The sequence below is a fragment of the Blastomyces dermatitidis genome (genome assembly GCF_000003525.1).
Source record: "Blastomyces dermatitidis ER-3 genomic scaffold supercont1.4, whole genome shotgun sequence".
Lineage (NCBI taxonomy): Eukaryota > Fungi > Ascomycota > Eurotiomycetes > Onygenales > Ajellomycetaceae > Blastomyces > Blastomyces dermatitidis.
Genome location: NW_025544777.1, coordinates 753,951 through 764,245, shown reverse-complemented (window position 1 = coordinate 764,245; position 10,295 = coordinate 753,951). Strand labels below are relative to the sequence as shown.

At 38.1% G+C, this 10,295-nt stretch overlaps 1 protein-coding gene across 1 annotated transcript; it reads right to left on the bottom strand.

Moving 5' to 3' along the window:
* Window positions 1–1,495: 1,495 nt before the first annotated feature.
* BDCG_03930 (nucleoporin) lies at window positions 1,496–8,113 on the bottom strand. Its single transcript, XM_045419597.1, has 4 exons — window positions 7,806–8,113; window positions 6,799–7,750; window positions 3,618–6,743; window positions 1,496–3,565 (listed from the first exon to the last, which is right to left on the bottom strand). The coding sequence occupies exons 1-4, from the start codon at window positions 7,871–7,873 to the stop codon at window positions 2,174–2,176; spliced, it is 5,538 nt and encodes a 1,845-aa protein (XP_045275861.1). The 5' UTR covers window positions 7,874–8,113; the 3' UTR covers window positions 1,496–2,173.
* Between the last annotated feature and the right edge of the window lie 2,182 nt (window positions 8,114–10,295).

The following is a 10,295-nucleotide window of genomic DNA, read 5'->3' as shown; positions in this document are numbered from 1 at the left end:
CTTTAGAGTTAAGAGCTTTTAAAGTCTTATTTAATAAGCTTATTCTATATATTTTTATTCAGTTTTTTTATAAATATCATTATTTATATCTTATTTCAGAGCTTTATTTTCACAGATCTTAATTTATGTTATAATTCTATAAAGCATTATAAGTAATCTTTATCAGATTTCTTATCTCTTTTTCTAATATTAATAATTATAGTTTGAATATTCTCTATTTAGCTTACAGAGTCTCTTAACTTATTCTTTAAATAAATCTTAAGAACTGATTAGTAGAATATCTTATAATTAGTCTTTAAATAATTTAGTTACTTCTTGACTTTAATATAGTAGAGATCTGTTATTATATAGATAATAACTTCTTTATCTTTTATATTATATAGTCTGACTTATGAGTTAATTTCAAAGATAAACTTATAAAAGCTTTTATAGATTATAATTCAGTAGATGATTTTAAGTAATTACTACTTAAGAAAGTTTCTTTTCAATTTATAGATACTTCTGAAGATTATATTTAGAGACTCAGTTCAAGAGTGTTTACAGATAGTAAGTATTTCTTATAGAAAAATAGCTTAGTTCTGTAAAAGATACTTAAAAATATTCTTCACTAAGATTAATTTATTCACAGATTCAGAAAGTTTCTCTATTACAGATATAGAGAATAATATTCTGTAAGTAATTAATAAGTTCTCTGAGACATTTCTTTTATAGAGATTATTTATAATTCAGATAGCTACTTCTGAGTATCTGCAGTACAGTATACAGAGATTGAAGTATATAAGTTTCTAGTTCTTTCAGTTATAACTAGACTGACTGTGTAAGTATATCTGAAATCAGAATCAGAATATTTAATTTTAAAATAAGATTATGATTTTCACTTCTTAATTTAAATTTATTGTATTGCTTTAAATAACTTTAAATCTCATTTAAGTGTTATCAAATATCATTACTTTTTAAAAAATTAAAAATAGTGTAAAAAAAATCTTAAAATGTCTAAAAATAGTAACTTTATACTAAGAATAAAATTAAATGAAATTAAATGAGATCACTTTCTTATTTTTTCTAAGTTATAGTCTCATTTTAAGATCTGATAAATAGTCACTTTACATGTTTTTTTAATCATTAGTTCTAGTGGGATTTATGTTAAGAAATGTATAAGACTAGATTAAATGAGATCAAACATGAAATTCATAGTTCTGCTGATCAGTCTAATTATAACAGATAGTTACTGATTGACAGAGCTTGAAATATAAGAATAAGTGCTCACAGATGATTATTCAGATGTTTACAGCTTGATGTAATATATACTGATAGCTACTAGAAGTATTCACAGTAGAAAGATAAATATAGAGATTAAATATATAATAGTATTCAAGCTGAGTTATAAATAGTATTCATGAACTCCAGTCTATATGATTGTGTGTAGCCAAGGGCCACTAACCCTATTGATTACGCGAGAGATAGGAATAGGGGTAAAGGATCCGCAAGGAGCGGGATTTCTTACAAAACATGAATATTTTGATTTTTTTGTAGTGTTTTGCTACTAATTTTCAGGGGGGCTGGGAAAATTCTGCTTTTGCAAGCAATACATCCGCCACAATAATTCCAATCTAGTAACAAACATGACAATTGTATGTATGTACAAACCTGAAGGAAATAAGGATTTCATCAATCTCCTGAATGGCTAGTGTCTCTTACAGCTCCAAGGGGTTTCCCGTTCAGAGGTCTGTAAATACTATAGGTTTGATTTATCCACAGCAAATCAATTGCTGAGCCATTCCATTCCCCATTTTAGGTAACCCCGGGCCCCGGCCTCAAGGCTTGGAATCCACAGGGCCATAGACTAGCCCGCAAGCGCGGAGGCATATTTGTGGAGAATCTTTGTGAGCGTGTAGATTATTTCTCAGGGAGATCAAAGGGTCCTTAACTGAGAGAAAAAAAAAAAAGGACGACTATATCTATAGTAATATGAAAATGTGCGCGCCAATGGGTTTGAAAGGACTAACCATGGTACAAAGTACTCTACATACAAAGTTTATTGAGGACAAAGACAAGAGCTCAAACTATTAAACTATTATTCCTGACGCCGCAATCGCTTTGGGAAAAAAGAGAAAGAAGTATATAAAATAAAATAAAACATTGCTGCAAAGTATGCAATTAGAACAAGAATACGTTAAGATGCCTCACCATCAGACAGACACATTACTGTCGTTTGGAGCTCTTTCACGATTTTCTCTTCCAACTGGCTCTGGCAGCCGGTAGTGCGGTCGATGGGTTCTCGCCGGGACATTGCAAGTTCCTTTTCATTTGTGGCAACAATCCGAGAGCGGAGGACTGATCGTTTCTCAAGAAGTGATTCGATATCATCTTTCACTTGTGCTCTATCCCATTTCAGTTCCTGGATATTTCCGGAATCCACGCCGGTACCTGCGCCAGCATCCCGGAATTTGTTGATAATGAGGGATATGAGAGCTAATGAGCAAGCTTCAGTAGTCATACCGAGCGACAGTCTTTTTACCCGTTGGCTTGATTCTAGCTGATTACCAGCAAGTGGCGAGGTTGTGGCGGGTTGTCCGAAGGAGAATGAAGCAGACGCTCGACGTAGCTGCCCCTCGAACTGGTTGAGGAAGGCCGCCACTTCCGGAGCAGCTCGACCAACGCTGTAGAGTAGGTTGAGGCAGAGAGGAAGAAAGCCTGAATTCCAAATAGCATATAGCCTGGGTATTGGATCGAATGGGCCACATCCGTGCGGTTGGCGCAGGACATCAGTGAGGCGGAAAGTCGACAATTTCACCAAAATACCATCAGCGGCCATCTGCTCTGCCATCATGGGGATGCAGGAAAGTTCCAGGAGGAATAGGATACTGAGCTCCCCATATACTGGATCTCCTTCAACTGTAAGTTGATAGGCCCAAGAAAATAATGTGGCTGCGTAGCGGGGTGTGTCGCTATCAGCAAGGTGGAAGGACGCCTGTTCGTAAATGCGGTCCGCGTCCTTCACTCGTAGACATGTTTGTAATATTGCTGTTAATATAGCAAAATCTCTAGGAGAGCACTTTTGCGGTTCGTCATGTAAGTACGTCGTAAGTGATCGAAAGCCCTGTGCGACTACCACCTTGATAATTTCTAAAACAATTGACAAATCCGACGACATTTCGGGCTTTTTGCTGACTGCTTCTGGCGCAGATCGAGAGGGCCCTGCAACATGGAACTGTAGGGCGAGGAATAGGATGTTTAACAAAAGCCCATAGTATTCCGTATCATTGTTGAGAAGGGCAGTTTCGTATGATGGATTTCGAAAGCGCGTAACATCCCATGCAACATTCAGCAACTCAAAAACTTCCGCCCCCCTGGCCTTAGCGTCGTTAAGTCGTTGAAGGAGAGCGAGGGCAAATTCCGCGCGGATTTGCTGAACTTTGTAAAAGATCTTTTCATCCGGTATGGTCTGCGAATTTGAAACGAGGCAGTGGCGGACAACCCGTGCCATCGACTTTTGGATTTCTCGATCCGGCATGAAATCTGCGCAGTGTTCTATGGCAAGAAATTTCCAACTTTGAAGAAGAGTCTATGACATGTTAGAAAAAAGAGGTTTAGGCTAGGGAATGCAAGAAACGCACCATTTGAGCTTCAACAAGTGACAGGTTTAGATTGGCTCGTTTGACCTCCTCCACAAAGCCTTGATCACGGGACCCGTTCCAGGCAAAATCATACCCGAAGATCTTACTTCCCAACTTCACGTCGAAAAAAAAGTTTTCGCCAAGCTCTGGGCGTGTGAGCCCAGTGCGCTTCATGGCCACGGCTTTGCATCCATGGTACTTCATTTCAAAGTTCTTTCTGAGATTTGAGTGCAGGGATGCATTATAGCCGTCCACCTTTACTGCGTTGTCAGAAAACCAGGAGATCAGAGGGATAATGGTTTTGAAAAATGTTAGATCCCGTGATTCTTTCGCACTGTGCAAGTAGACAGCGCATATATCTGCAACTAATGATGCGATTTTCGTATTGAGGCATTGCTCTAGAGGAGGGCATTTGCGAAGATCCAAGTTAGCAACGAAATTCACGATTTTCGGGACGAATTCCGAATGATTTTTAATCTGAGGTGTAGCCCAAAGCCAGTGTTCCTGCGCTCTTGCAACAAAATCTAGGGCAGATATCGCTATTTGAGGCTGAATTGAGTCGATTTTCGTTAATAAATCGAGGGAAATCCCCAAAAACGGTTGTCCAGTCATAGTCGAAGATTTATCTTTGTCGTTCTTTTTTAAGGAATCTCTCGCAGATGAGCCTGTGAGAAAAAAAACTGCAAGCCATTGTTGGCGTTTGCTAATTATCGTGGAAAGTAGATCCCATATTGAAGCATAAAGTGCAGGGTTTTTGAAAGGGCGATCGAATTTCGAAAGGCAGTCGAGAAAGTAGCGGGATGATTTGGCTCCTAGGTGGCCAAGAACAGAGGGTGGCTCGTGATTCGAATCTGAAGCTGCATACGATATCAGGAGTTCAAGGAGAGAAACAACAGGGAGTTGATAATCATAGGATAGAGCGTATAGTCGAATCAGCACAGGTGACGCTTTGAATAATTGGGTTTCAAGCATCGACATTGGAGATCCGACTAATCTTCCTGCTTGCGCCAACCGTTCCGAAAGTGCTAATGCAGACTGGATGTGTTGGGTATGGAGTTGGAGGTTTCGAAGGTCACTGCTCGAGCTGGAAGTTTGAAGACTGATGAGAATAGTGCGGAGGAGTGGATTAAAAGGCAGCTCTTCGATTGTTGTCGGTCGAAGTACTTTCAATATATATGTTGCTGAGCTTGAGAATACTCCCACCAACTTAGAATCCAGGTCGGATGTGTCGTCAGTCGCATACATGCTGTATAGGATTTTGTCAATAGTGAGGGCAAGACATGTATTAATTTCAAGTTGTTGGCAGATGTCATTGAATCTCCAAGTCGTGTTGCTATTGTACGCCTCAACCATCACGCGCACCAAGGCCAATAAAAAGTTGCGCATGATATAGGGCGGGATACCTGCACTGAACTCGGTGAGATGGTTGGACTTAGCAGATACTCGCCCTGCAGAGCGACGAACTCCAGAATGAACGATGACATCATTAACCAGGAGGTCAAACATTTGAACCGAAGCCTGAAGGAAACTGAAATCCCCAGAGGTAGCCTCGATGGACGAGACAATAGTGACTAGCATACCACCTTTCCCATCTGAGCAAATAAAGCTGCTCCTGGACAGGAAAGGCCATACGCGGCCGGGAATAACTGGTATAAGAGCGTTTATAAAGCGAAGGCAAGAGATAACCGGTTGAAGATTGCGGCTCGAACCTCTCTTGCTAATAGTGTTTTGCAGATTCCGTTCGAAAATCTCGAAAACAACGGAAATGATATCACCATGGCGATCGAGCCCGTCGCTAGCCATCTCGAGAATTCTTTTAGCACCTGACTCAGTGCCATTGCGTTTCGAAATAGTTTGTGCGGATGTGATTAGATCAGCGAAGAGGCCTATGATTTCGGCGACCACCTCATCTTCTGGTTCTTGCTCTGATCTGCGACTATTAGTAGCTTGCTCTAGCCATAACCCGAGGAAGCCAAGGCAGTTATAGTCATGATGCCACATTATTACGGCCGGTTTTGAGTCGTTGACAACCTGGCCGACGGCATCTTGGGGGATAACACAGGACTCAGCAAGAACTACCGCATTAGAACTCGATTCATATCCGACTGTGCTTTTCGACATGGCAGTTTCTTGCATAGGCAATGGCTGGATTAGGCCAACGAAATTGGCATTTTCATCTTCTCGGATGGGTTGGTATCCTTGGAAGCCAGGAGCGACAATTTGTGTGTAGGTTTCCATGCTCTCCAGTTCCTGGGCAATGTATGGTAGGCCATCATCATTAACGACGCTAGAGCCTGACAGGGCCCGGCATATTTTCAAAAAATTAATAGCTTCGTACGGAAATCGGGATTTGGCAACTCGAAAAATTCTATCAATGAGCACCGGATCTTGAATAAACATAGATCTCGGATCGCAACCATCATTCAGCTCTGGACTGGCAAGTTCATTGCAAACATCGGTAGGGCCAGAGATAATACACAGGACAGACGACACCACTTCAGGGATATAATCCAAATGCTCAACACTCGCACGGATCAAATCCAAGAGTTCTACCCTTATCCAACGGCTTAGCATGCCACTGTCACCAGCACCCGAAATTGGCCTAAGGCTTTCGACTAGAGCAACAATAAAGTCAAATACATGACATTTATCGACGGAGCTAGTCACAAGAAGCCTCACAAAGTCGTCATCAAAAGCTGGGTTACGAGCCTTCTCAAAAATATCTTCAAAAATGGACTGCTCAGCAACTCGCGATGGAGAAGAGGACGGGGCGTTGTTGTTGTTGAAAGAGTCAACAGCATGCTGGGCTTGCTGAAGTTCACGCTCCTCTTTCGTGGAGAGCGCAATCTCCCTTACTGCAAACATAACAATGGCGAATGCAAAAATCATAGGGGCGGCAGTTAAACAGCCCACATTGGCTGCCTTCAAACATATTTCGTTTATTTCGGCGATATTATCGCGAGACATGAAAAAAGGGGCTTTACCAGTTGAGGGTTCTGGGATTGTAGACAAGTGCGGCACCGTTTCAAAATATGAGGTAGATTCTCGTAGCTTGACAAAAGATAGAGTAGCAACCGCAATGAGAGCCTGAAGAGGACCAAGTATGATATTCTGTTCTTCCATAGCCTGTAAAATTTCTAGTTAGGCATGTGAGGAGCACATTCACAGGACTAAAACTTACCGGGAGTAGGATTTCAAGGAAATCATATTCGGCCATTAAACGTAGCCAAGAAAGGAAGAGCTCCGCGGATGGGATGGCATTCGAGGATTGAAGTTGAAGCACAAGGAATTGAAGGATTTGGTTAAGCTCCTCAAGAACGTTCGTTTGCCAGGCCAGCTCGATTTCCACATTGGGTTCGTCAGGAAGAAGCCACCCACTCCCAGCTTCTAAATTACCAATTCGGGTTCGAACAGCCTCAATGCACTGTTTTATAGAAACGGCATCAGTGCCTTTCCCGGATTGAAGCCCAAATATGGATTTTCCTAGTTCTTCTAGTTTCGTCTGAGCACGTTCAACTCGTGGTTTTCGGGAATCCACGTAATGGCTACCAGGTGCTCTTTTACGCAAAGCCACACATAAAAGTCGCAGAGAAGTTTTGAGTATATGCTGTTTTTCCGACAAATATAGCTGGAATAACTTCAAATGCCTTAATTCCTCTTCTGAAAACCCATTTGGCTGGAGGTTTGTTTCCCCCTTGTATTTTAGAATTTCAGTAGCCTGGGCTCCCTTAGTAGACTGCGAAAGGTTGCCAAGTCCAATCGCACCTTGAAGGCTTGTCGTCTCCTCCTCGGAAAATTCGCTCAGAAGCTGGTCACCGGGTCGATTTTGGCGTTCGTACACAACAATTCTGAGTGCAGAAATCTCATTGATCTGTGTCCGCTTGCTTAACCACGTCGCGTCACTTTTTATTTCGTCTAAATTCCAAGGACCCTTAATACCTGTTGGCACATGAATGGCAGCAGTTTTGGACTGAAAATCGGACTTAGATTTTTCATTCGGAGGAGTAAACGGGTTCAAGGGATTAGAAAGAATTCGGATGCTCTCCGGGCAAGACAAAAATTTGTAGAGACTGTCAGCTTCCCCGACATCTGTCTTTGCATTCGCCAACCGTAGAAAAGCCGATTTCCATGATCTAATGTGCAATCCGGTCAGTAATTTTCCTATGGGCTGATAACTGGCAGACATACATAAGTTGGAAGTCCCCAGAGAAGCATTCGTCCAGGGACGGAAAATACACGGCTGGCGGTGGAGCCATATGGTTCTCTATTATATCATGGCCCGTCACCGAGAACGTGTCGTGAGATATTACTCTAGTCGCGCTTGAGAAGCACAACAGGACCAGATGTCACAACCAAAGGGCCTCACTCAAGCTTAATTGTATTTGCGCGGGTTGAATCAACAAAAGATTAACTAACTCATTTAAGCTTAGTGGATCCCTAGTTACCGGAAGCGGATAAATCTATATCCGACCACATTTTCTTCGCGGCTTCGAGAGTTAACTAATTTTAAAGCATCTCTATACAATATATATAAATTGAAAAGGGAAGAGAGTATTAACTTTATTACCAGCATGCAAAGAGCTTCTATTCTCACTGCAAATTATCTCGATCAATCAAATTTCCTCAATCATTGCTGCAGTTTGGTGCCTGGGATTTGAGTGGAGGCGAACTTACTCTCTAAGCCTTTGAAAATCGGGGCTGTGGTTGATTGAAAGGCCCATCAGCGCCTTGAATAATTGACCAGCACTGCTGCAGTACGCAGTATTCATACCGGAAATTAGTGGCTCCGAATAACAGTAGATTCACTGTGTCATCACTGTAATTAATGTCAAAATGTTTCAAAAAAAGTTATGCATAAACAATCATTAATCTTTTCACAATGTGCAATTAATTAGAAATTGTTAATATATTAATAATATATCAGTTAAATTGTAATGAGCTAGACATACTTAAATCACATAATATTCATAATCAGAGTACAATAAGATTATGATTAAATATAAAAATAAGTACTTATAGATAATTATTCAGAGATTCACAGCTTGATATAATATATACTAATAATTTACTAAAAGTATTCACAGTAGAAAAATAAATATAAAAAATAAATATATAATAATATTCAAGTTGAGTTGTGAATAATAGTTACAAACTTCAGTTTATATAATTATATATAATTAAGAGTCAGTAACTCTATTAATTATATAAGAGATTAAAATAAAAATAAAAAAATTATGAAAAATAGAATTTCTTATATATCTCTCTTTTTTTAAAGTTTTATTCATGAATTTTTTCAGTGAATAATTTTATAAAATCAGACTTAGTATTATAGTAATACTTATTAAAAACTCTTTATATTTATAAAATAAAATCTTAGTAAGAAAAAATCTTTAATTAGTATAATTACTAGACTGACTAGACTGACCGTGTGACCGTGTCTGAGATCAGGACCAGATTTTTTAATAGTCTCATTATCAATTCAACTGATCCCATTACACAGTTTTAACATTAGATAGTAGTCTCATACTGTCTCAGTGAGACTTACTGTCTACTCTTGTCACATTTTTCAAATGAGATCATGATTTCCACTTCTCAATTTAAATTATTTTTATAGCTTTAAATGACTTTAAATCTCATTTGAGCATTATCAAAAAGTGTTACTTTTTAAAAAATTAAAAATAGTGTAAAAAAAACCTTAAAATGTCTAAAAATAGTAACTTTATGCCAAGAATGAAATCAAATAGAATCAAATGAAATCACTTTCTCATTTTTTTCAAGTCATGGTTCCATTTTAAGATCTGATATATAGTCACTTTACATGTTTTTTTGATAGCCAGTCCCAGCGGGATTCATGTCAAGAAATGTATGAGACCAGATCAAATGAGATCAAATGTGAAATTCATGATTTCAGCGGCCAGTCTAAGACTGACTGTGTGACTGTGTCTGAGATCAGAATCAGATTTTTTGATAGTCTCATTACTAATTCAACTACTCTCATTACATGGTTTTAACATTAGATAGTAGTCTCATACTGTTTCAGTGAGACTTACTATCTACTCTTATTACATTTTTCAAATGAGATCATGATTTTCACTTCTCAATTTAAATTATTTTTATTGCTTTAAATGACTTTAAATCTCATTTGAGTGTTATTAAAAAGTATTATTTTTTAAAAAATTAAAAATAGTCTAAAAAAACCTTAAAATGTCTAAAAATAGTAACTTTATATCAAGAATGAGACTAAATGAGATTAAATGAGATTACTTTCTCATTTTTTTCAAGTTATGATTTCATTTTAAGATCTGATATATAGTCACTTTATCTGTTTTTTTGATAGTCAGTCTCAGCAGAATTCATGTCAAGAAATGTATGAGATCAGATCAAATAAAACTAAATGTAAAATTCATAGTCTCAGCAGTCAGTCTAATAATTACTATAAAAAGAAAAAAGTCTATTACTCAGTTTTTTATTCTGTGAAATTTTTATATAATTTATAGATTTTTCTCTGACTATTATACTAATTTATTTCATATTTTTTATTTAAAAAAGTTTCAGTTAACTTTTAATTATTCTTGTAAAAATTAATAATTTCATATAATGATTTACTTTTTATGAAATTATTTTCATTAAAAAAAATATTTACAAGTTGATTTTTCACTAATTTTTATAAATTATTAT

Excerpts from the sequence above, each read along its gene's own strand:
- BDCG_03930 (XM_045419597.1), bottom strand. The coding sequence starts at position 7,873 with ATGGCTCCACCGCCAGCCGTGTATTTTCCGTCCCTGGACGAATGCTTC. Across the intron at positions 6,744-6,798 it reads TCCTTGAAATCCTACTCCCG|GCTATGGAAGAACAGAATAT; the intron begins GTAAGTTTTAGT and ends GAAATTTTACAG. Across the intron at positions 3,566-3,617 it reads CACTTGTTGAAGCTCAAATG|ACTCTTCTTCAAAGTTGGAA; the intron begins GTGCGTTTCTTG and ends AACATGTCATAG.